Source organism: Sciurus carolinensis, chromosome 3 (assembly GCF_902686445.1).
Source record: "Sciurus carolinensis chromosome 3, mSciCar1.2, whole genome shotgun sequence".
NCBI classification, from domain to species: domain Eukaryota; kingdom Metazoa; phylum Chordata; class Mammalia; order Rodentia; family Sciuridae; genus Sciurus; species Sciurus carolinensis.
This window is the reverse complement of record NC_062215.1, coordinates 25,151,417-25,176,392: the sequence shown is the minus strand read 5'-3', so window position 1 is coordinate 25,176,392 and position 24,976 is coordinate 25,151,417. Positions and strand designations below refer to the sequence as shown.

Below are 24,976 nucleotides of genomic sequence, written 5' to 3'. Positions count from 1 at the left end.
TCAATCATGAACGCGGCAATCTATCCTGGTTTATATCATGTTCTGGGGAAATACAAGTTTCACCTCTTTCCTCTCTAATCCTGATCTCTCCATCCCTTCATCAGAGGGCGGGGCGGGCGGGGCGGGCGTGGCGGGCGGGGGGCAAAACCCGGGGAGGAGGGGTGTGGCTGGGAGCGGACTCCTAGGAAGCGAAGGAGAAAGTGATTTTCAAAAATGTACAATACCTTTTGCAAAGGATCAAACTGTTCGGTCCCCTGAATTAGTGTTTACGGGCAGGGGAGTGAGACAGCCCTACCCCCAGGAACCCATAACCTGGGGAGAGGGTACCGAGGGGTGGAGCCGGGCATCGCGACTCCGCCTAAGGGCAGAGGACACCAAGCTGGGCGCACGTGGAAGGGGAAATACTTCCCCAGGCAGGGTCAACCTGCGCCTCCGCCCTGGTTTAGGGACGACGTGCGAAACAGGATTAAGGTGGAGGTGAATTTCTGAAAAATCTCAGGAAGCAGAGCCCTGGAGGCGGAGGCTGAGAAAGTCCACCGCCCTGCACTGCTAGGCGTGTGGGCCAGCCACTCTAATGAGGGTGCTCCCCACCCAAGAGCCTCAGATGGGACGCGCCCATCTCCACCTTCCCACTCTTGCCCCTGCGCCCAATCCCACCTTCGCTCGCGCTCGCAGAGCCTCCCGGATAGCCGGGAGGCGTGGTCCGTGGGCGGCCCGCCCCTTTGATGTGCGCCGGCTCCACTGTGATTGGACAGTCTCTTGTGACGTGCGGGGACTGCGGTGGGCCCCGGTGCTGCGGCAGCCGCAGCGCCGGCCGCGGCTCGGGCTCCCGCTCCCGGGCATTTAAAGGGGACGCGGCGGCGGCCCGGGGGGATGGGGGCCAGGTGGAGGGGACGGCTTAGACGCACATCATCCACGGTCCCTCGGGACTGGAGGGACTCGTGAGCCGAAGCCCAGAAATCCGGGGGTGGATAAGACACCGCGTCCCCCCAAATTCCCGTAAGTACCCCTTACTCCATCCTGCGCCCAAATACCTTAGCTAGACCCCCTTCCCTCTCTTTACTCTCCAAACTCCGCCGGGACAGATCTCTGCCGCCACCGCTCCCACGTGAGTCCTGGGCTCCGCGAGGTGGGGAGGGCTGGGGTCCCAGTGTAGGGTGGGGGCTGTGTGGAGTTTCAGGGCGCTTCCTCACGCGCGTGGCGGTGGGGGAGTCCCTGGAGCAGAGGAAAGAGTCCTCTTCTACCCCAAGAACGTGGTGGTGCCCTGGCGTCCCTTCGTTCCGGCTCTGGCAAAGCCACGGAATAGGTGCCTTCTTGCTCCCTGCCACCCGTAAGTCCTCCTCTCTCCCCAAGCCTCGCACCCCCCGCCCGCATTAAAGTGGAGGGCCCGCCAGCTGGGGGTGTGCCAGAGTGCCTGCTTTCCAGTCACCTCTAAAAATATCTCCCCCCATCCCACCGCAGCTGCCACCTCCCTACCCCTACCCAGTGAGGATCTTCTCTCAGGGTGTCCACCCAGGCAGGGAGAGAGCCCAGAGGTGACTCCTGGTCCCAGATTCCTCACTGGCACCAATGCACAAATCATTGCCCTGAAACTAGTTAGGACAGCGCTCTGAGCCTAAGGGAGCCTCCAGGGCAATAGGGGAAGCACCGGGTGCAGTTTCCCCAAGAGGCTCAGAGACCCCTGAGTTCTAATCCTGATTCTGATGCCGTGTGATCCCCCCACCCCCCACACGCCATGTGTGATGTTAGCTTGACCTCTCTCAGCCAGTTTTTCCTAGTTGCTCTTTGGGGTTGGTGAACAAGAAAGGTGAAGTTGGCGGGTACTGTGTCGGGGAGAGAGGGAATTCCACCTTTAAAATGTTGAATGTGATTTCTAGTGATTGATAGGAGACTTGTCTGGGGGCAAAGAGGGCCTGTTACCATGGTGTTTCAGGAGTCCTCAACCCCATTCTCATCCTGCACTTGACCTTTGGAAAACTGCCCCAGAACTTTTCCTGGGGGCTTCATCTACCCACTAGGAGGGGAAATTCAAGCTTAGGGCCCAATGTCAAAGAGGGTCCTATTTCCCTCCCCCATTCCCAGGAACTCTTCCACTCCCCACAGATTTAATCTGAGTGAGTCAAAGACGAGGAAGCAGGCAGGAACCTATGATCCCAGATGAATCAAGGAGGCGGGCACTTATCTTACATGGGACTAGAAATGGACTCCCTGCCACCACCCCCAGAAAACCTTCTTTCCTCTCCCTGCTCTAGCCTGAGGGAGAAACTCAGAGATCCTGACCTCTTTTGGAGACCCTTTTGGTGACCACAAAAGGATTTGATCACTCAGGACAAAGCTGCCAGAGGTGAGTGACCTTTTGGAATTTATAGGAGCCAGATTCCCCAACTGGGGATGGGTCCCTCAGATTGCTTGAGCTGGGGTGGGGGTGTCACAGTGTGGCCTTCTCTGTCTCCAGGGCAGATGTCTGGCTTTTGGCTTTGAAGATGAAAAGAATCAAGGGCAATCTCCCAAACAAGTGTTTAACTGATTTCCTTAAATACTATTAGATGAAAAAGTGTAACTACATCTTTTACTATGAGAAATGAAAAGTTTGAGCATAATTAAAGATCAGAAGAATATTCAAAGCCAGGCTTGGTTGGTGCACAATTTGTAATCCCGGCAACTTAAAAGGCTGGTGGGAGGATCACAAGTTCAAGACCAGCCTGGGCAACTTAACCAGACCCTGTCTCAAAATAAAAAGGGCTGAGATGTAGCTCAGTGGTACAGCACTATTGGGTTCAATCCCTGGCTTAAAAAAGGAATAAGAAGAATATTTAAAAAAAGAAAGGAAACAGGGACAAAGCAATGAGACCCTTTTCTGTGGGATAAAAGTTGGTCTCCGTGTAGCTCTGGCCACCCCTTGATATCTTCATATCTTCCCCTTGCTTCTCTGTGTGCCTGACACATGCCTGTCCATGTTTGCTTTTGTAAAGGGAGTGGCATCCTCTGACCTTTCTCCTTGACTCACCTAGACCCAGCAGACATGTGATATCAGCTAGGATTCTGAATGGGGACACCCTCCCACCCACATGCCATTCCCTTGCCCCCCCCCCCATGCCTCCCTCCCCTTCTCTCACTTTCTCCTTAACCTGCGTCTCCCCTCCCAACCCCATCACACTCTTTGCCAACTGCCCCATTCAGCCTTTGGCCCTCTCTCTGTTCCCAATGAAAAGTTGTTGGGGGGAAAAAACTAAGACCCACATCTCATCCTCACTGAAATGGTTTGATGCATGAGTGGTTGAACTGGGGAGGCAGGGCGCACTAGGAGATGGAAGGTCATAGAGCCTGTGTTCTGCTCCTGGGATGACCCAATCTCTGTAGGGGCCAGTCTTTTCTCCCTGTTCCCCTGGGATGGTCAGGGGAGAGTCACCTTGACAAAGTCAGGAGTTTACAGTGTCACCCGTTGTCACCACCAGAGGGCAGCAAGCAGCCAGACCTTTGCTCCTGGTCTAGTCTCCTGGCTTTCAATATCCTTCCAATTATCCCAGATGCTTTTGGTCTTTCACTCAACCCTTGGATGGAGGGGGTTAGGGGAGTAGGGAGGAGCTGGCAGCTGTAGGTGGTGTCCTTTGTAGCTGCATTGATGCAGACCTCAATAGGCCAAACCTGGTCCCCAAAGGCATACAGCAAAATCCAGCAGAGATTTCAACTTGACTCCTGTTCTACCTGCTAGACTCCAGACCTCTGAGAGCACTGGAGAGGCTTGTTCACTTGCAAAACCCAGGGGTCTCAGCCCCCCATCTTTGGTACAGTAAATCCTGGTCACTGGCCCCTTCCACATCATCATTATTTTGGCATGGGGATTGAACCCAGGGATACTTTACCCTGAGCTATATTCCCATCCCTTTTTATTTTTATATTCTACATGTATATATGTGTGTGTGTGTGTGTGTGTGTGTTACTGGGGATTGAACCCAGGGTTTGGCATATACTGGGCAAGTACTCTGCCACTGAACTAAATCCCCAGTCCTTATTTATTTTGAGACAGGGTCTCACTAAATTTCCCAGGCTGACCTTGAACTTGTGATCCTCTTGCTTCAGCCTCCCAAGTTGCTGGGATTATAGGCATGTGCCATGATCTCTGGAGGCCCCTTCCCTTTTGAGGGCACAGGGAAGGCAAAGCTGTGGCCAGGTGCTCGTGACCCAGGCTATTCCCCACTTAAACAGCATGGCCTTGGGCAAGTGAGTCAACCTCTCTGAGCCTTATCTGCTGATCTCATGAGACTGAGTACGGAGAGAAGGAGTAAAAGTGGTTTGTAAACTATGATGTACCCTACATGTGCAGGGGGCAGTGATCATACTGGAGAAAAAAATCCCTGGACTCTGCCTCTAAAATCTGGTTTTAAGATGCAACTGCCACTCACAGTGGCAAGTCAGTTGTGTTGGTCTCTAATACAATGCCATCTGTGACCTCTGTGGCATGCTAGGGGACTGTAAGAGGATGCTAGCAAGGTGCATCTGTAAATGCTGTGCCCATTTAAGGGCTTGTTTTTGCTGAGATCCTGGGAGTGGCTACTGGGGCTCAGCAAAAGTGACAGAGCCAAGTGGGCAAAAGTGGTGGAAGGAAAGCCAGCTGACAGGCCCAGTAAATGGACTTTCTGGTTGTCAGGAGCTCTGGACAACGGCTGGCAGCCAACAGAGTCCCTAGAGGTGGTGCTCAGGGTGATGCACTGACAATGACTGGGTGTCTTCCAGTTGCTGGCCTCCGATGCCTGACTAGGGTAAGTGGATCCCTCCAGGATGGGGCTTCAGCCCGCACTTTTCCGCTGTGGAGTGGGAGGGGTCTTCTCTAGCCCCTTTCAGGCTTGCTCTCACCTCCATCTGGGCTCTAGTGATCCCTGGAAGCTTCTGTCCTGGGTGTGGGTTACCTTACATCCTTAGCTCCAGGGATCTGGGCCACTGAGGCTCCCAGATGGATGTTGGTGAGAGCAGAGGATGACTCTAGGGATGAGGTCAAAGGGACAGTTCTGTTAGGGAGGCAAATAACCAGGGTCAAATTCCTGCTCCAAAATGAGGAGCTTAGTCTTTTGTTCTGCAAGGTCTGCCAGGCCATCAGCATCCCGGGCAGATTAGAGAGAGGGGAAGGAAGAAACCAGGCTCCATCTCGATGAATTGGGGTGGGAGATGGGGTGCGGGGAGGTAATGTGGCGGGTATTCTGCAGCTGTACAGGATCCATTCATGCTGCCCCTCTCACGCATAGCTGCTGGCAAGCAAGGGTGGCGGTGACATGCCGCTGAGGGCTCTGGCTGTCTTCATTTGCTTGCCTTTCTTTGTGCCCTGACACTTTCCCATTGCTCGCCTATCCTCTCCCATGCTGTACACACACACACCACTACCACCACCATCACCACCACCACCACCATCCATCCATCCTTAACATGACTTCAGCAAGGTGTCCTGGACCCCCCTCCCCTCTCTGTCTTCCTGTTCAGCAGTCTGTCTCCACGTTCTCCTAGCATGACTTCCTCCTAGTCCTCCCCTCATGTCCCCACTACTTGCCCCTCCCCATCTACCTTTTCAGCCACTGCTGCTCTCTTTCCTCTCCCTTACCTGTCTCCCAGGTATGCCGTGGCCTGGCGCGGGAGGCTTCTACCTCCCCAAGCCCCACTGCTTCTCCTGCTGCCCGCTTGCTTCGGACTCTGGCAGAAACCCCACCTGCTGACACGTTCCTCCCAGGGATTTGGCAAGTGATTAGTGATCAGCTGTCAGCACAGGGCCCTAAAATCCCTGGAGAAGCTGTATTCCATCCCCGGATCCCTACCCAGAGCCATCTGTCTGGAAGCAGCTCCCAGAGAACCTCCCTGGGTCTTGTGTGGTCAGTCCACCTACTTGGTAATTCCTAGGGCCCAATCCAGTTGTCTGGCCAATGCAGAGGCCCAGGCACCTAACCCTGGGGCCTGGCGCTCAATATCTGCATGCCTTGGAGGATGCCCAAAGAACCTTCCCTGGAGCCCAGCTCCTTATCGTCCATCACAGTCCCGTAGGCCACTGATCCTACAAGGACCAAAAGGATAATACGGAGCTTGTTCCCGCTGGGCAAATGGGTAGTCCCCCTCTCCCCTAACTCTGCTTGTGTTGTGGAAGGAGGATCTATTCCCTCCACCCTCTTTTTGTCCATACCAACCACAGGGGCCACGAGAAGTCTCTAAATCATTTGTGTCCAGGAACCTCCCAAAGGAGTGACCCCTAGGAAGCTACTCTACCAAGTTGACCTTATAGTGCCCCAGTGACCCCAGATGAGATTAGCAGAAACAGGAGCCAAGGAAACCCTTCAGCACTAGAATGGTCCCCTGGGCGTAAATCCTAGTGTGGTTAAGGTGCAAGAGGGTGGGCAGGGAAGGGTGGGGCGGGATGGGGCGCAGCTTTGGGTACTCTTCAGAGGTTAACCAGCCTTGGGTCCTCCTCAGGTCTTGGATGTGCCAGCGCCTCTGGCCGTGGCCTTCTAACCAGCCTCTCCCCGGCCGGCTCCCGCCGCGCCCCCTTTCGCTTGTCCCTTCCTCCTCCTCCTGCACCCCTTCCTCCTGCTCCCAGGACAGCGGGATGGCTGCGCAGGGCACACCGCGCTTCCTCCTGACCTTCGACTTTGACGAGACCATCGTGGACGAAAACAGCGACGACTCGATTGTGCGCGCTGCGCCAGGCCAGCGGCTGCCCGAGAGCCTGAGAGCCACCTACCGCGAGGGCTTCTACAACGAGTACATGCAGCGCGTCTTCAAGTACCTGGGTGAGCAGGGCGTGCGGCCGCGGGACCTGCGCGCTATCTACGAGGCCATCCCCCTGTCTCCGGGTATGGGAGATTTGCTACAGTTTGTGGCCAAGCAGGGCTCCTGCTTCGAAGTTATTCTCATTTCGGATGCCAACACTTTCGGTGTAGAGAGCGCCCTGCGTGCCGCCGGCCACCACGGCCTGTTCCGTCGCATCCTCAGCAATCCCTCCGGGCCTGACGCTCGGGGACTGCTGGTGCTGCGGCCCTTCCACACACACAGCTGCACGCGCTGCCCAGCCAACATGTGCAAGCACAAGGTGCTCAGCGACTACCTGCGCGAGCGGGCCCACGATGGTGTGCACTTCGAGCGCCTCTTCTACGTGGGCGATGGTGCGAACGATTTCTGCCCCATGGGGCTGCTGGCGGGCGGTGATGTGGCCTTCCCGCGCCGTGGCTACCCCATGCACCGCCTCATTCAGGAGGCACAAAAGGCCGAGCCCAGCTCCTTCCGCGCCAGCGTGGTGCCCTGGGAAACCGCCACGGATGTGCGCCTCCATCTGCAACAGGTGCTGAAGACATGCTGAGCACTGCCGCCTGGAGGGGGCGCCCCGGCGAGAGGGCTGAGGAAGGGCAGGGAGGGGGAATTGGGAAAGACAAACCTAGTTTTACTACTCCCTCTTCCCTTTTCGCTTTGCTATGTCCCTCCGGTAATTTCTGGAATTTCGTTCTGGGAGAGGTTCGAAACGGTCCCTATCTATGCAGTTGACCCAGATCTGCTGCCGTCCCCAGTTCCACGGCAAACAGTTCGATTCTGGAGTCTGTCCATAGCGGAGTGGTGTGCATACCCTGAAGGACAGCAGCGTTTCCAAAACCCTGTGCTCCGAACTGGGAGGAAGGGGCTCCTTGGCAGATGAGAAAACGAACACCTCCCACTGCTTTAACTGTTGCCTCCGCTGCGTGACCTCCCCTCCCCCAGTCTTCTCTCAAGGGGACCCAGGACCCCAAGCTCCTCATGGCCGCACCGGACTTTCCGTGGAGACAGATCCTCTCTGCTGACAGCTCCAGACCTCCTCGATCTTGCTTCAGCCACGGAAATCCCACACTATTTCTGTACTCGCAACACCTTGCCGACCCCCTCCCAGCCCACCAGCACCTCTAAATGGAAAACAACAACAAAACAACAGAACAAAACCCAGAGGGAACAGTCGCCTCCTGGTGGTAGAACGAGGTAGTACACCGTCCACCTCCGTTAAGACCAGCCAGGGACTTCACAGCGTGCGAAGGTATCTCCTCGCACCGAGTCTCGTCTATGCAGCAAGAGCCCAGGGACTTCACCAAAATCATCCTCCACGTCCCCCTCTTTCCATATGGGACAGAAAGCCATGATGTTTTAAAGCAGAGTCAGGGAAAACCAAGCCCCTTCTCCCTCTGGTGTTTGAGAACTATAAAGGAGGTGAAGGGGGACAAAGTGACTGAGATCTCTATTGCGCCGCAGTCTGGGGGTTGAGAATGAGGTGTTGTTTGCTTTCAGCCTCTCTTAAGTGAGGAAGGTTGTCCTTACTGCTCAGATTGAGGAACCAAGACTGAAAACACACACACAGACACACACACACACACACACACACACACACACACAGAACAAGCAAGGGTCTAAAGAGCCAGGCAATCACTGGCTGCCAGGGACCTCTGGTGGTCTAGTGGAAGGAACACTAATGAGGACTGAGGAGTGAGGCATTCTGCAGGGCTAGTTAGCAGGAACCTTAGAACTGGGTGCCTTTCCATCTCTCCCCTGTGGACCTCTGGCCCTGCAGGGCAGTTATCAGATTTATTCAAAGTTGGTACTTGCAGCTGGAGACCCCACTCTGCATGGATTAGGGAGTCCTTGTGGACAAGATCACCAAGTTCTTTGACTTCCAGTTCTTTCCCCTCTGCATTGGGTCTTTGGGTATCTTTTCTCTGTCCCTAGGACCTCTCCCCCACGACAATAAGGGGGAAGGGACAACACAGCTCACAGCCCAAGAGGTGGCCAGGCCTCGTCCAGCCTTAACTGTGGTGCAGGCTTTGTTCTGGGGCTCAAGAGGCCTGCTCCCTGCAGAGCCTGGGCAGGTACAGGAAGATCCCTGAGCTGTCAGCTGTGTGGCTCCACGTAGTTCCCTGGGAAGAATCCAGTCCCCTCTGAGCTGACGCCTTCGCACCAGCCATCGGAGTAGCGGCGGGTGACGCAGATGACCGTGCCCTCAGAGAAGGAGAGTTCGTTGTCCTTCTGGCGGGTGTATGAGTACAGTGTCACCACTGCAGGGCAGAACAGGAGGGTGCTATGAGTTGTGCCTCCTGTCCCTACTGCGTAGGGATGTAGGGGGCCAAATACTGGACTCTGAGGGAGCACCTGGGGGGAAGGCTGCAGAGTGGGGGTGTCTTCAGAGCTTTCAAGACCCCTCCCCAACTTGGTTAATATTCAATACTAGGCCAGCTGCTTTCTAACTTGGTTCAGAACTCAGTTAATCAGGCGATGGGAATGGGGGCCAGATAACAAGTTCACACCTTTGTAGAGGGAGAGAATGCCTTTGGGGTAGGAGAATTGGGATCAAGGCTACAGAGGGCCATAGGATCTGGTGCCCTTCCGTTCTAGGAGTCAGGTACCTTTCTCCAAGTATGCAGCAGGGACCCAGCTGGGTTCATCTGGTCCAAAGCCTGGCGGGGGTGGAGGTGGCAGTCCCAGGTCCTCTACTTCCGGGGGTGGAGGAGGGGGCAGGTCCAGGGTCAGGGGCAGCTCTACGGCAGAGAGGGAAAGCAAAAGACTGCAAGTGTGGCAGGCAGCCCCAAGCTCACCTCGGGAAACCGCTGCTCCACAGGAGGCCCCAGGATCTAGCCATTTCATGCTGTGCCCCTCGGGGCACACCCATCCTGGTTCTCCCAGAGTGCCTCTAACACGTAGAAGGTGCTCGGAACACGCTGAAGGATCGAGCAATGTAGGATAGTCAGACCTTGCCATTCAACTGGATGGCACTAGTCAGATCCCCTAGCATCGCAGTCACACTGTTACGAGTGTTAAGATTCTCTCGGGCTAAGTTTCTGTGAGAAGATGGGAGAGAAACTTTGAACCCAGGACCTGGTGTAAAGTAGGCGCGAGTTCTCTTAGTTCACTCGCTCCTCCGCCTTTCGCTCGGGTTCTGTGCATCAGCCACGCGGTGCTCACAGAGGCTGGCAGGGTTAGAGCCCAGAGCCACCCGGTGCGGAGGTGTGACAGCGGCCCAGCTGACAGAAGGGCGGAGCTCCTTACCCGGTGGGGGCGGGGAGAGCTCTTCGAGTGGAGGGGGCGGCAGGAAGACCTCAGCGGCGGCCGGTGGAGGAGGTGGGGTTGGGGGTGCCTTTCCCTTGGGCTGGGGGACTCCACCGACACCTTCAGCGCTGCTGAAGCCCAGAAAAAGCCGCGTTGGGTCACCTGTAACAGCCACCCCAATCGGCCCCGCCCCTCCAATCCGAAACCCCGCCTCCTAGCTCTACCTCTGTGATCCCGCGTCCTCTCAACCTCAGTGGTCACCGTGATCACAGGCAGGAGGCGCCTTTCACATCCACAGCCCGCCCACCCACCCTCTTGGGCTTGTAGGGCTCACCCGGTTGAGGTCAGAGAAGAGGCGGATGAGGCGGCGGAGAGTTTGCCGTCAGGCACCACCGGGAGCTGCACGAGCTCCGGGATCCGGGGTGGTCTCCTGTGGGGTGGGTGCGTAGCATGAGGGAGGACAGTTCTTGGCCCACAGGGCTCGGGTTCGAGGAGGAGGGGGCAACTGGCGGAGGGATAGTGTGGCACCAGGCGTCATGCACAGCACCGGGAGCATCAAGGCGCCAGGTGCCGCGGGCGGGGGCGGGGAGTAGTTTCAGGATCGCGCGCTGCGGCCCCAGGCTGGTTAGGACGCGGTAGAAGCCTCACCCCAGCGTGGTGGAGGCAGGTGTTGCAGGCGCCTTGATGCTCTTTCGAGACAGGGTCCCAGTCCGTGACAGCTGCGTGCTCAGGTCCTGCCAGGAAGGGGGGCAGGGCTGGCATCTGGGATGGGGGGGACAATCCCCATCCTCCTCGCGGGGGAGATGGGGGAGGGGCGGACGAGAAGTGGGAGGGAGAGCCGCAGGCACAGCAAGTTCCCACTTCCACTTCCCAGCCCCGCTCCCGCCCTACCCCCATCTCCACTTGCCTCCTGTCATCGCCTGGTCCCCGGGGCCTCAAGTCTGCCTCAGGCCCTACTGACCAACTGAGTCTGAGTTTCTGACTGAAATGCAGAGCCCAGACGTCGGAGGGCCACTTCCTCTGCATAGCAACAGGGACTGAGTGGGGCCCCCAGCCTCACCCTTTCCGCAAACCATCCCAGAACCGAGGGAGCTGGGGTGGCTTGGTGGTCCTTAACTTTGATTAGATCTCAACGCCAACATAAGTTGAGGGGTGGACAGGGCCATTCTCAGAAGGGTCCCTCCTGTCATTTTCATAGAACTATGGAAGTGACTTCTCAGAGTTCAAGACAGAGTGGCAGGACCCAGGACACGTAGAAAGCAGTGTGCAGCTGACAGGGCGTGAACCAATACAAGAGGGCATCTCTGTTACTATTAGGATTTCCTCGGGAGTGGGCACACAGGAAAGAACCTTCTGTTTGCTCTTCTTCACTAGGAACATGACAAAGAGGATTTGAACTGAAGGAGAAAGGATAAATGGAGGGACTGGGAATATAACGCAGTATTAAAGCACATGTTCAGGCCCTGGGTTGGATCCCTAGCACCACCAAAAACCAGAGGGAGGGAGAGAAAGTTGAGCATCAGAAAGAACTTACTGGTGCAGAGAACTGGTGACTGAAGGGAGTACAGATGTCCCTTCTTGGAGGGCTTGTATATTAGGGATGTCATGGGGGTCATTTAGACACAGGAGAGTTTAGAATCCAGTCTGGAGTAATGAAGCGTGGAGAAAGGAATTGAAAAAAGGTGTGTGTGTGTGTGTGTGTGTGTGTGTGTGTGTTCTCCTTCTTTGCAGAGATAGGCTGAAAGGAAAGCACCCCTCTCTTCACTATGTCCCCTTTGTGTGGCTGTGTCCTGCCCCTTCCCATCACCAGCAGCTCTGGGGTGACTGCTCAGTGCAGTGACCTCAAACCCCCAGACAGAGGAAGTCGCTGTTCTCATGTGGCTGGGGAACCGTTCTCATGCACACCCTGACACCCTCCCTTCCCCCTCTTCCCCTTCACACACACACCCAGCACCCAGGGGCCAGGCGTGCAGGGAGGTGATCAGGATCTCTCAGCAGATCATCTGAGGACAGGGTCAAGGCCAGTTATGGGGGAGAGGGTCAAGGGAGAACTACAAGATCTAGGGAAGAGAAGGGGGCTCAGGGTGCTGGCTGTAGGGAAGTGGGGAAAGAGGGATCACAGGGTAAACCAAGAACATGGACAAGAACTGGGGTCCCAGAGAGAAAGGAGCCTTGAGGCAGAACAGGGCAGGTTGTGGGAAGAGGACCGGGCCTCTTTTTCTACCTTGATCCCATGGCCAATGTCATCCAGGCAGCCAAAGTTGAGGGGTCTCCTGTAGTAGGGCGCGAGGGGGGGTAGGCTCTCAGGAGCGATGACTTTCTGGCCAGGGGGCAGTCTCTGGACAGTGGCTAAGGTGCCAATCTCCCTTCGGGCCACCTTCTCCATATGCATGTTCACCATCTGTGTGACAGGTTTGAGGTGACAGTGCAGGTACCATCTGTGTCCAGCATCCTTCCCTTTAAGGGAGGAAGAGGCTAGAGACATTGGGGGCAGGGGGGATCCTGGGAGGCAGTGAGGCCCACAGGAAGAGTGATTTTTGTCCCCAAGGCCACACAGCAATTGGGAAAGAGTAGCAGGGGAGGATGGAGCCACTTTGGAGGAACTTCCTGGTGGAAGAGATTGAGGGTTATTATTAGCTGAGCAGGAAGGGAGGAAAAGAGAAAACAACGTCCCTGGAGATGCTGGGAAGGACTGAAGGACAGGGCTGGCCTACGAGCGCAGAGCGGTGGCGTGCAAATGGCAGAGAATCATGACTGGATAGGCTCTCCTCTTTGGGGACAAATAAGTGAATTAATTTCCCTTTAGAATGTTCCATAGAGAAGCCTACATCACTTAGAGGGTGGGAACTACAGTCAGTCAGGCTGAGAGAAAAAGACGTACCCCATGCACTGATCACAAGAGCGTTGCACAGCCAGGTCCAATGTGCAACTGGACTTGTGCATGAGCTGTTTGGGGCAGTCCCCTTGGTCAAGGTCTGGGAAGGAAGGAGGAGGGCATACATGCGGAAAGGCAGGGCACTATACTGGTGGCACTGCCTCCAGGTCTAAAGATTACCTTTGCCAAGCAAGCACCTTGGGTGTAGCACATTTATTAAGTCACTGCCTGTATTTAGGTACAAACAGTGTCCATTTGTGTCTTCCCTGAACTATGATTGGCAGGCATTGCTTTCTGCTATCAAGGGTGGCATCCAAAGAAAGAAAAAGCTTTGCCTTCAGGGAATTCAGCAAAGCCCACCACTGAGACATAGCTAAAGATAAGGAGCCCCCCAGAGTTTGGAAAGAGCTGGGCACTCAGACATGGAGGAAGGCAGGAAGGAACTTTTGCTGCAGAAAATGTCTGAGTGGAGCTGAAGGGTTGGGGGCTGATTCGGGATGTCTTCCACACACTTACCTGGTCCAGCGTGCTCACACGGGCTTCCACCTGCCGCAGGGCAGCCTCCTGCAGGTCCAGCATCCGCAGAGTGTGCCCAGCCAGGTTGCCCACCTGGTAGGCCACACTGGCCAGCGCCTGGGTGGCGAAGGCCATGGTCTCCTCTAGCGCCTTCCGCTTGTCTGTGGCCTGAAATGCAGACAGTCGTGGCCTGAGGCCAGCACGTTCCCCTGGGTCCTCAGGTGGGTGGGGTGGAGTGTGAGGGGATAGGAGCAGAACTGGGAGAAAATGGCAACCCTTAGATGTTGAGGTGACTTCTAGAAAAATTATGTAGCAAGAGGGACTCAGGGGATGTCAGGAAAGAAAGTCTGCAGCCTTGGGGAATGGATGAATGGGTGTGAGGGGAGGGAAAGAGAATCTCCCTCCAATAGTCAAGCTGAAGATTGGGCTGAGATGGTGCTACCACCTCCCTAAGGACTTCGGCAATAAATGTCCCTCTCGGGCTCGGGAGGTGAATAGTAGAAAGGAAACAGGAGGGTATACTGACTGGGGGAGACATCCTTAAATTTAAAAGGCCACCACAGGAGGATCGCAAGTTCGAGGTCACCCTCGGCAATTTAGCAAGACCCTAAGCAACTTAGTGAGATCCTGTCTCAAAATTTTAAAAACTTAATAAAAGGGCTGGGGATGTGGCTCAGTGGTGGGGCTGTGATTCGGTGGTTAAGTGCCCCTGGGCTCAATCCCTGGTACAAAAAAAAAAAAAAGTCAACCAGCCTCACTGTCCGACACACACCCCCAGACCTTTAAACTGAAGTTCCCTAAAAGCAAAGACAAGGAATCTGTGCCTTTAAGTACTCCTCAGGTGGCTCTGTTCTCCTTGCTGAGCCCCACTCTGCAGTTTGGTGCTTGGGAATTCAGATAAGAAAACTGCCACCAGAATGGCGTCACCTCACTCATTCATTCATTCCTCCAGTAGCTTCCCAATATGCTGAGAATAAAATCCAAACTTCTAACCACGACCTGTAGACAGCACTCCAGGTCTGGCTCTTGCCTTTTTCTTCATCCTCTCCTCTGCCACTCCCCTTCTCACTTACTCCCGTGCAGCCACACTCGCCACTGGGATTCTGTTCCTGAACAAGTTGGATCAGTTCTACCTCAGGGCCTTTGCATTTGCTGTACTCCTTAGAATCCTCATTAGTAAGTTTCACCTTAAAGCCACTTTCCCTCATCACCCTAAGAGTCCCCCAGCCCACTTCTCTATTGACTGTCACATTTGCCCTGTTCTATTCTTCACAGCATTCAGCAGTATCAAATTTATTTATTTACCTCTATATTATTTATTCATTTCTCCCAAATGTAAGTGCCTAGAGTGTAGGGAGTTTGTCTGGGCCTGGAAGAGTGCCCAACATAAAGGAGACAATATGTGTATTCTTTGTTTTGTTTTGTACCAGAGGTTGGATTCAGGGGTAAACACTGAGCATTCCCAGCATTTTTTTTTTTTTAAACTGGGGATTGAACCCAGGGTCTTGTGCATGTGACGAAAACACTCTACCAACTGAGCTCTGTCCCCAATCCCCTCACAAGCCTTTTTTATATTTTATTCAGAGACAGGGTCTTGCTAAGTTGCTTAGGATCTCACTAAATTACTAAGGGCCTTGCTAAATTGCTGAGACTGGCTTTGAATTCACAATCCTCCTGCCTCAGCCTCCCAAGCCATTAGGATGATACCACCATGCCTGGCAAGAGCTGCTTAATAAGTATGCATTTGTAGGAGCCCAAATGCCTGCTGACCACCTTTGTACTGCCTGTCAGACACTGACTGGGGCACTGTCCAGAGTCACACTGCCAGTCAGTGGAGGAGGAATGAGCAGAAGGTGGCTGAAGACAAAAGATATCTTTTTTCAGGCCCAGATCAGACCATAGCAGGCTGGGGCAAAACTTCTCTGGTCTTTTGCTTCCCCTGGCAGCTTCATGAGGGTCATGAGCTTGCTGATCTACCCTATACCTTCCCAGGGGACAGGGTGCAAGCCCAGGGCAAATCAGGGCAGGGTCCTGTACTGACAGGCAAGGCCACCTCTGGGGTCTCCTTACTTGAGCCCTCAGATTCTGTACTGGACCTGTTAGTGGAGAGCAGACCTAGACGTTTTGAGAGTCCTGAGAGAGACCTGGGTGACTCCCAGAACCTCCTGGGAAGCCCACATTCTGGTCCTCCCCTCCCTGCCTTTCTGCTTCAACAGCAGGCAAATGCTCATTTGCATGCCAATTTACATCTAATCCACATATGTAACCAAATTTGCATCTCATCAGCATATGTCACCAAGAGCCTTTGAATAGGCAAGAAATCAGCTCAGGATGTTAAACCAGAAAGGACAGCAGGTCTTGTTCTAGCTCAAGATTCCCCCTCAGTAAGTGAGGAAACAAGCCCAGAATGAAACTTACAGAATGAAACTTACAGAATGAAACTTAACGATTCCTGGGTCTCCACCCAAGTTCCTTAGCTCTTCTTCTGGACAGTTCCCTCCCCAGACTGGCATGTGAAACTGTGTGTGAAACTGGCATGTGAAACAGGAAAAGTGTGTGGGCCCAGCTCTGGGCGACTTATGCCTGGACACTTTCTTAGCCCAAAGTTAGGGCTGGAGGAACAAGGGTCTAGAAACCATCATCTGGGCTGACAGCTTGTTCATCATGCAAATTACTCTGTAAAGTCAATCAACCTGACCAAGAACTCTGCAGTTGACCCCCGTTTGCTTTCTCCCATTTCCCATGAGTTTTCCTGACACCTTGTTTGGGGTGGGGAGAGAGAGGGTGAGGTGGGGAAGAAAGGGCGAGAAACAGGCTAGAAAAGGTAACTGGTTGAGTGTCTAGTAATTAGTACTGTGCATGAAGGAAGCAAGAGTCCAGGGATCATGACCAGGGCCAGGGCTCCCAGCGTCTAGAGTGGTTTTTGTTTTGTTTTTGTACCAGGGATTGAACCCAGGGGGTTACTTAACCACTGAGTCACATCCCCAGCCCTTTTTATTTTTTATTTTGAGACAGGTTCTCACTAAGTTGCTTAGGGCCTCACTAAATTGCTGAGGCTGGCTTTGAATTTACAGTTCTCCTGCCTCGGCCTCCTACATCGCTGGAATAACAGGCCTGTGCCAACGTGCCCGGCCTGAAGTATTTTTGCAAAGGCTGCGTCATCTCAATAGAATGGAGTTTCTTTATCCAGTGTACCTTTCATCCTTCTGATGAAGGACAATAATAACAGTGATGAGAATAACTGCCATTTGTCCTGCCCTTCTCAAGGAGTGGACACTAAACTAAATGCTCTAACGCATTAAACAGTAAAGGCATAAGACTCTGAAGGGGAACGTGCCACAGGTCCTGTAATTGGCAGGTGGCAGAGGTAGAAACTGACCTCAGGGCTTTGTGACCTCAAATCCTGAGTGTGCCCTGTATGTGCAAATGAGAAAGAACATCTGGAAATATTTCATGTGTGCAGAGGTTACCGAAGAAATGGAAGGGGATATTTTTATCCTTGTCCACAGGAACAGAGTTTTTAGTGCCAGGAGAACAGAGCTGGTTTACAATCTCTGTTTCATCTCCTCGACAGGCTGGTTACTGAGCATCTATCTACACAGACTTGGGTTAGAGCATGCTCAGCTACAGGTTTGCTCCTTCCCCGCCCCCAACTCTCTTATTATGCCAGGAGGCCGTGGGCCAGTTCTCTAGAAAAGTAAAGTTTTGCCTTAGAGGTAACAGGTTTAGCCACTCACTCTTAAGGGAGTAGAGGAAACTGAGGGCAGAGAATGCAAATAGACTATCTTAAAATTACTTGGCATGGTCCAGGTGGGTGGCACATGCCTGTAATCCCAGCAACTCGGGAGGCTGAGGCAGGAGGATCAAGAGTTCCAAGCCAGCCTCAGCAACTTAGAAAGGCTAAGGGACTCAGTGAGACCCTGTCTCTAAATAAAATATAAAAAGGGCTGGGGATGTGGCTCAGTGGTCAAGGACCCCTGGGTTCAATCCCCCATACAGGGAAAAAAAAAAATGAAAAAAAAAAAATCACAGGGCATGACATGACAAGCAGGCACAAGGACGGAGAGGAAAGATCTTGGCATAGAAAGCCAGAGAGGCCAGGGTTCATGCTCCACTCGGCAGTTTTAGAGCTGGGTGACCTTGGACAAGTCATCTCACCTCCCCAAGCTGCTGTTTTCAGATTCGTAAAACAGGAATTATAACACTTCTCCAGAGGCAGCCGTGAGGGTAAATGAAAACCCAGAAACGTTCACTCATTCAGTTCCTCTCCTCCTCTCCAAGACCCAGCCTTCTACTTTCTCAGTCCTGAGACAACCATGCAATTTCAAAAGACTTTCTACGCTGCCACTCTCCTCATCTTGCCTGTGACCTGCTCCCAGCAGCCATGTCGTGACCCCTGCCTCTACCTCCGACCCCTTCTCTTTAGTTCAGCCTGCTCTGACTTTTCTCTGCTCTCAAGGTATCAAGGAACCAATTCCCTTCCCTCGTCTGTCTCAAGTTCACTACAGGGTTGGAAGGTCTTCTGACATCCCAGCTAGATCCAGACTGAAATGGAATAAAGTGCCCAGGAGGAAAGGGTCTTAGGGTCTTTGGGTCTCTGGAGTGGGGTTCTGAGAGACATGAATCTGGGGTAGCACCCGAGAACAGGATGTCCAGACCTCTGAGGCTCTGCCAGGAGAAGGGGCCCAGCCACCGCTTGAGTCGCTGGGCTTGGGGCCTGGGCTGAGGCCGAAGCCTGGTGTGAGCTGAGGCCCAGAACAGGCACCTGTCAGATGGCTTCCCGGGCCCCCTGAGGTTGGGCTGCAGGGCCCGTGGGGGCCGGGCGCCTGACGTGTGCCCACTCCACCTACCTGCACGTAGTTGTCCTCGCAGTAGTCGGCGACCCTCAGCAGCGCACTGTGGTTACCCCTCAGAGCCTCCCGGCCTGTGGGGATCTCAAACTCTTGTAGCTGCTGCAGCTCCGCCATCGCCCCCAGCCTCGGTCGGTAGGGCTCCCCAGGGAGCCCGCTGGTTTTGAGCCTCACCCTGCCCTTGATTGGTCGCGCTGTCTGCCCTCCCTCTGACTGCTTTTGGTTTCCTCTGCGTGAAAGCCCCAAACCTGCTCGCAAAGGGCAGGCAAGCTCATTCCGGGACAAGAGGAAGTCAGTCCCTGCTCCCTGAGCCTGTGTCTCTATGTCCCCTGCCCAGAGGAAGGGGGAAGCCAGGGGCCTGTTTGGGGGCCCAGCCCCCAATCCCACCCAGAAGAGGAAGCCAAGGTCGGGGCGGCTGTGATTGCTCCCTGGTCCTGGAGAGGAAACTGGTCGGTGGGGGGATGGGGTAGGAGACTGAGGAGGAAGGGGGCTGGCCTGTTATGGGGGTGTGGATTTTCCACTCATGGAAGAGGGGAGGAAAGGGCAGAGGGTGGGGGCTTCCTTGGGAAGCCCTGGGATGAGTCACCAAAGGATAGGGGAGTGGAGGGTGGATATGGAGATCAGTCATACTGGGGGGACTGTGGGGTGGCAATGCACTGACAATGAATAACAACCCATGCAGCAGCAAGAGGAATCGGGGTTAGACACTAGGAAGATGCAACCAGAAATTCCTGGAGAAGTGTTTTCCAGGCTGGGAAGGGTCAGGTACGATGGAGTTCTGCTATAGAGGCTGTGTGTCTGATGAAGGCTGGACAAGATGAAATTGACCGAAGTCGTGTGAGGGACTCAGATTAGACAACAGGAAGGACTTAGATTTGAGACAACATGAGGTTCAAGTTTCAGGTTAATTTGTGGGTTTGGGGCAGTAGTGGTGGACAGAGAATGGAGCCTTGCTCCAGAGCTATGGCATCCATCTAGTTCACGACTTAACAGGACAGTTGGAGGGCTGGGGCTGAAGCTCAGTGATCGTGTGCTCACCTAGCACATGTGAAGCCCTGGGTTTGATCCCAGCATCACAAAAAAGGAAACAAGAAGGGAGAAGTTGGTGAACTCTGGGATTCTGTCTAATTCTTCGTGCTTCGTGGGGCATGGTGGCACGTGCCTGTAATTGCAGTGACTCGGGAGGCTGAGGCAGGAGGATTACAAGTTCACAGTCAGCATCAGCAACTTAGCAAGGCCCTAAGCAACATAATGAGACCCTTAAAATAAAAATTAAAAAGGCCTGGGGATATAGTTCAGTGAGTGGTAAAGTGTCCCTCTGTTCAATTCTCAGTACCAAAAAAAAAAATTCTTAGGGCTCACAGCTGCAAGTGGGGCTTGGGTCCTGGAGTAGGACACGGACCACCTTCTCACCCAGTCGGTCATTCCCAAGGCAGAGAACAAGAGCACACACTGGTTCCTTAACACCTGCTCCTTGAGAGTCTCTTGCCACAGGTGTCAGCCAGAGCAGGAGCTCAGCGTCTGCGGAGAAGATACCAGGAGAAAGACCAGGATGTGGGCCCCTGTCAGGGACTGCAGTAGATAAGGGAGACCCGGGACTCAGGTCAGGAAGCAAGGACATGGGCGTTAGGGTGGCCACGGCCCCCAGTACCAAATGGCGCAGTACTGTAAATAAGGAGTAAATTTGTGTAGAATGAGTGAATGGAGAGCAAGCCAGGAGACCCCTGTAAGAAACTGGGGATTCGAAGGAGGACACAAAGGCTTCCAGGTCAGGGAAGTCAGGAGCTGGGCTGGGACTTGGCCCCTGGGGAAGAAGTGCCTGGAAGCAGGCTCAGAGTGGGGGAAGGCAGGCAGAGGGGCGCTGGGCTGGGGAAGGAGAAGCCTGAGGGTCGCTACAGGGGGGCGCTGATGCAGGGTGCCAAGGACAAAGCCTGGAGGACACACTGAAGGTGGCCTCTGTTCCCTCCTTTATGGGCAGAGAGACAGCATCTCTGCTCTGGTGGCGGCAAGGTCTTGCAGGCTCAGGCGTGGAAGGGCTTAGAACCTGAACCTCTGATCAGCTTAGGCGTCAGAGATTTGGGTTTCCAGACCATCTGCTCTATCCAAAGATTTTCAGCTGATGAGGAGCGAGGAGGCTCAAACACCATCTCGTCCCTGTCTTGGAGAACTGACTCGGAGTGCGCGTCTCTGGCAGGTGAGGGGACCGAGGTTTCACTGGGCTGGGATCTAGACTTAGTATGATGGAGGTTAGGCACCAGGCAGGTCTCCTGGATTACCTGTCGGTGATGATAATAGTGACATTATTATCAGTAATAATACTAAGAAGAAATGTGTCATGTTCCTTAGATGGCAGGAAGCAAGTGTATTAAAGATTTCATATGTATTATTTCCTTCTTCCTCTCCTCCTCTTCCTCCTCTTCCTCCTACTTTTTCTTCTTCTTCTCTCTCCCCGCCCCACCCCAGGGGATTGAATCCAGGAGCGCTCTGCCATTGAGCAACATCCCCAGCCCTTTTTATTTTTTATTTTGAGACAGAGTCTCCCTAAATTGCCAGGGCTAGACTTTAACTTGTGATCCTCCTGCCTCAGCCTCCAAGTCACTGGGATTACAGGCATGTGCCACTGCACCTGGCCATATGCATTATCTTTCTACTTCTCACAAGAAGCGCGTGAGATAGGCGCTATTGTTATAATACCCCTTTCGCAGATGGGGAAACTAAGATTCAAGGGGATTGACTGTCTTGCCTAAGGCCACGCAGTGAGGAAGCGGCAGAGCTGGGGCCAGAGTTGGAGTCTGGCCGGCTCCAGAGCCCCTGCTATAACACTGGGCTATCCTCGCCCCTGCCAGGACTGGAGAAAATAAAGAAATGTCTACCTGAATCATTTTGTGGAACAATAACTATGCTGCTCAAATCTTCCTAGCTGAAAGAAACTCCCTTTTTCCTTCCTTCTCTGTTTCCTTCTTAGACAGGTCCTTATCCAAAAGCAAAGACTGTGGCTCCCCTATCAGACTGGGAGCTTCTCCTCCTGACCCTACACTCGCCATGGGGCAGGGGTGGAGGGAGGGAGTGAAGGAAGCTTGAACAATGAGGGACCTGACCTGAGGGACGCTGCAGGGAAGAGGATAAAAGCTGAGGTGCGGAGGGAGTTGGAAGAGCTAATGGCATTCATAATCCTGGTTGGCGAATCCTTTCCAGGACCAGGTCTCTTCGGGGCAAGATGGCGCAGGATCTCAGTGAAAAGGAGCTACTGAAGATGGAAGTGGAACAGCTAAAGAAAGAAGTGAAGAACACAAGAGTTCCGGTGAGCCTCCTCTTCCCTCCCTCCATTACTTCCTGTTCTGGATGGAGTTGGGGTTTGAAATGAGATAAGGAGATAGTGGGGTCTTTCCTGAGGAGGAAAGGAGCCAGGAAGTGCCTCTGGGCCAGGGTAGGATGTAAAAGGAGGCTGGGTTTGATCCTTGGGAAAGGTGCCACATCCCCTGGGCATAGGAGAGAGCCACAGAGAGCTCAGCGTGTCCAGCCCTGCCCTTGACTGAGCCTGGCCAAGCATCCCAGAAGGCTGGGTCAGTGCTTGAAGGTCAGGTCAAGGCCTCATACCTGCTGGGCCCCTTTACCCGTCTCCTTTTTGGCCTCCATCCCGGCCTTGCCTGGAAGCCTGTTTCCCTGGAACTGACCAAGTCATGGATCCTGAGAACTAAACAAGGGCTGCGATCACATTTTGTGTCCTCACAGATTTCCAAGACAGGAAAGGAAATCAAGGATTACGTGGAGGCCCAGGCAGGGAACGACCCTCTTCTCAAAGGCGTCCCTGAGGACAAGAATCCCTTCAAGGAGAAAGGCTCCTGCGCGATAAGCTGATGGCTCTGGGCACCTCCCCCTGCGTGTCTGTCCCTCCTCAGCCAGGACCAGGTGTTCTGGGTCACCCAGAAAACCAGTGATTGTTCACCTTCTCTAAGTCACAGAATCAGTAAAGATACCTGAACGAGCGCATCGTGAATCTTCCCTGAGCCCACTTTCCTCCCTGTCCTGCTGCTGCGTCACTGCAGACCCCACTTGGGAGACACCCTGAGCTTTGCCTGCTGAGTGGTTGGCACGTGGGTGACAGAGTGTGTGAAGAACCTGCAGTACCCTGAGGCCCCAAAGGGCCATCGGAGGGAGCATTTGAGACTCCTAAAGCCCCTCTGTCCTTTCCCTTCCCTCTCAAAAACTTTTCCACATGGTTTGGGTGGGGGGTTGGGGTTAAGTGGTCCTTTTCCCCCCACCTCATGTCCTGTCCTGTGATCCTCTTTCTAGTCATTTAGATCACCCCAAGTGACCTGATGACATTAAAAAAATGGGGGGGAGTGGTACTAGGCATTGAACCCAGGAGTGCTTTACCAGTCAACCCTTTTTATTTTTCATTTTAAGACAGGGTCTCTCTAAGTAGCTGAGGGTCTCCCTAATTGTTGAGGCTGGCCTGGGACTTGGGATCCTCCTGCCTCAGCCTCCCACGTTGCCATGTTTGTACCACTGCGCCCAGCTGACAAGGTGCAAAGTTGTCATTTCATGATTTATTTAAAATTGTTGATGGTCTTGTGCACTGGGCACTGGGGTTAAAAGTATGAGCAGATGAACATGGTTCCTCTCTTCATGGAATTTGGTGGAGAAGACATGAAACAATTTATAATTAAGTCAATAAGTGCTACAATGGGGAGAGTCAAGGTCAGTGCAGGAACAACAGTGGATGGACACTCAGTGCAATGAACAAAGGCAGCTCGGATGCCCCAGGCCTGAGTCCAGAAAGAGGCTGGAGAGCGAGATCAGGGTCAAGTGTTGAAGGGCCTTCCTGTGAACTCAGTTAAGAACTTCTTTTTTTATTATTATTGTTTTTATTATTATTATTATTATTATTATGCCAGTGATTGAACTCAAGGGCGCTTAACCACTGAGCCACATCCCCAGCCCTTTTTAGTTTTTATTTTGAGATCGGGTCTTACTAGATTGCTTACAGCCTCACTAAGTTGCTGAGGCTGCCTTTGAACCTGTGATCCTCCTGCCTCAGCCTCCCAAGCCACTGGGATCACAGGTGGGCGTAACCACACCTGGCCAAGAACTTTCTTCTTCATTCTAAGGGTAACGAGAAGCAGAGGGAAGTATTTAAGCAACCAAGGGACAGGCTTCAACTAGCAGAAGAGGCTGGATCATGCCAAGGGCTGTGGACACATGATGAGTGAAACTGACTCATCAGCAAGGAGAAAACTGTCTGAAGGGGACAACAGACAGGCAGACACCCAGGGGACCATGTGCGTGGAATAGGACGGCACCCCCAGGAGGGCTCCCTAATCCTGCTAAATGGGTTCCTTACATCCTGGCAGGGAGGGCAGGAGAGGCCTCCAGAAGGAGGTGACATTGGGGGTTTGTAAATGAGGGGCCCGGAAGGCACTTCTGGCTGAAGGGGCAATATAAACAGAGGCATGGTTAGGAGAAAAAATACAGTTGTGGTTTGAAAGGGAGCACCAAGCAGGTTGGAGTTGGAATATCAGAAGAGAGTCCCGGATTCTCAGGACAGGCTACTAGAGAGGCGGGACTGGAGGTGACCAGAGGGGGTCTCCCTTGCTGACCTCAACAGCCTTATCTGCTGGGAGTGACTTAGTGGTGTTAGAAGGAGATTTGCTCTTGACACGATAGAAAGGGGAAAGAGGGAGGGGCGGGGGGCAGTTAAGGAGGCGATCATTCCGTGAGGGGAGAGCTGAGAAGGCCTGAATTAGGGCAGTGGCCATGTGGCCGGGTGTGGGTGGGAGAGATTGAAGAGTTCTTTTGGAAATCAAGTTTTCAGATCTCAATGTCTTATCAAATGGCTGGTGAGGCAGAGTGAGTTTTCAAGGATGACATCCAAGGTTCTGGCTTCTGAGATTTACTAGATAGGATTGAAGGGAAGTCTGAAAACAAACCAAACACATACCATGACTGTACATAACAGCCGCCGTCTCAGCCTCCCTTCCCCACAGCCCAAAGGCATAGTAAGGGTAAGTTCAGGCGAGATCATGGTCAGAATCCTGGATCTCCATTTCCCGACTCCATCCTGGCTCCATCTCACCAGTTTGCAACCCAGAGTGCATTCAACCACCCTCCATATACCGGGATGAAGAGAAGGAAGAAGCCTGAGAACGTTTACCGTGATAATTCTTATCTCAGAAAATGGAGACTGGAAATATTCCACATGGCTCCGTCAGTAAGAAAGGAGAGGTAGATGGGGCCCATGTCATGCAGTCACAGCCACGTGGCTATGCTTCCTTCTGCCTACCTGGTCTGGCCCTTATTCTCCTTGCTTCAGGCAGAATCTCCCTGGATGGGTGCTTGGTCCCAGGAGGTGACAGTAGCTGTCTTCCTGAGAGATTGGAGCCCTCGTGGGACTCTGCCCAATGGAGCAGTTTTTTTAGCTTGCTTTCACTCAGAGCTTTGTGGCCCAGATGATCTCTGGCTCCTGCATCCCTTTGCTGGTCACCCTGAGGTGTGGTCACAGCCCGAGTCTCAAGATAGGGCATCAGCCCAACACTCTGACTCCTTTGCTTGTTGTTTGCCATTGAGAACCTCAGAGTGCCAAGTAGAGATCTCAGCTTCCTTTTAAAGGAATTACGATGCTGCACCCGACAGCTGCATTCCTTCCTGCCATGCCCACATCTCACCAGGCAAGTTCAGAGGATGGGAATGACCATTCGAAGAGTGGGCT

The 24,976-nt window shown here is 53.6% G+C and overlaps 3 protein-coding genes across 9 annotated transcripts; 2 read left to right on the top strand and 1 right to left on the bottom strand.

Moving 5' to 3' along the window:
* The first annotated feature begins 774 nt into the window (after window positions 1–774).
* Phospho1 (phosphoethanolamine/phosphocholine phosphatase 1) lies at window positions 775–8,210 on the top strand. 2 transcript variants are annotated; one of them, XM_047545151.1, is made up of 4 exons: window positions 775–999; window positions 2,253–2,344; window positions 4,649–4,760; window positions 6,572–8,210. In XM_047545151.1, the coding sequence occupies exons 3-4, from the start codon at window positions 4,716–4,718 to the stop codon at window positions 7,328–7,330; spliced, it is 804 nt and encodes a 267-aa protein (XP_047401107.1). In that variant the 5' UTR covers window positions 775–999; window positions 2,253–2,344; window positions 4,649–4,715; the 3' UTR covers window positions 7,331–8,210. The 2 variants fall into 2 exon arrangements, with proteins under 2 accessions (XP_047401107.1, XP_047401109.1); XM_047545153.1 differs by having other exon boundaries at window positions 6,448–8,210.
* Window positions 8,211–8,523: 313 nt separating this feature from the next.
* Window positions 8,524–18,708, bottom strand: Abi3 (ABI family member 3). Of its 3 annotated transcripts, none has more exons than XM_047545375.1 (8): window positions 18,268–18,708; window positions 13,418–13,585; window positions 12,251–12,427; window positions 10,675–10,760; window positions 10,361–10,456; window positions 10,027–10,157; window positions 9,387–9,518; window positions 8,524–9,038 (listed from the first exon to the last, which is right to left on the bottom strand). In XM_047545375.1, exons 1-8 carry the CDS (start codon window positions 18,382–18,384, stop codon window positions 8,875–8,877), a joined length of 1,071 nt encoding a protein of 356 aa, XP_047401331.1. In that variant the 5' UTR covers window positions 18,385–18,708; the 3' UTR covers window positions 8,524–8,874. The 3 variants fall into 3 exon arrangements, with proteins under 3 accessions (XP_047401331.1, XP_047401330.1, XP_047401329.1); XM_047545374.1 differs by having other exon boundaries at window positions 8,524–9,009; window positions 18,268–18,505; XM_047545373.1 differs by having other exon boundaries at window positions 10,027–10,154; window positions 18,268–18,505.
* On the top strand, window positions 18,527–22,159 carry Gngt2 (G protein subunit gamma transducin 2). Of its 4 annotated transcripts, none has more exons than XM_047545378.1 (4): window positions 18,527–18,672; window positions 20,376–20,461; window positions 21,463–21,568; window positions 22,000–22,159. In XM_047545378.1, the coding sequence occupies exons 3-4, from the start codon at window positions 21,485–21,487 to the stop codon at window positions 22,123–22,125; spliced, it is 210 nt and encodes a 69-aa protein (XP_047401334.1). In that variant the 5' UTR covers window positions 18,527–18,672; window positions 20,376–20,461; window positions 21,463–21,484; the 3' UTR covers window positions 22,126–22,159. The 4 variants fall into 4 exon arrangements, with proteins under 4 accessions (XP_047401334.1, XP_047401335.1, XP_047401333.1 ...); XM_047545379.1 differs by having other exon boundaries at window positions 18,527–18,716; window positions 20,384–20,461; XM_047545377.1 differs by having other exon boundaries at window positions 18,527–18,716.
* The last annotated feature ends 2,817 nt before the right edge of the window (window positions 22,160–24,976 follow it).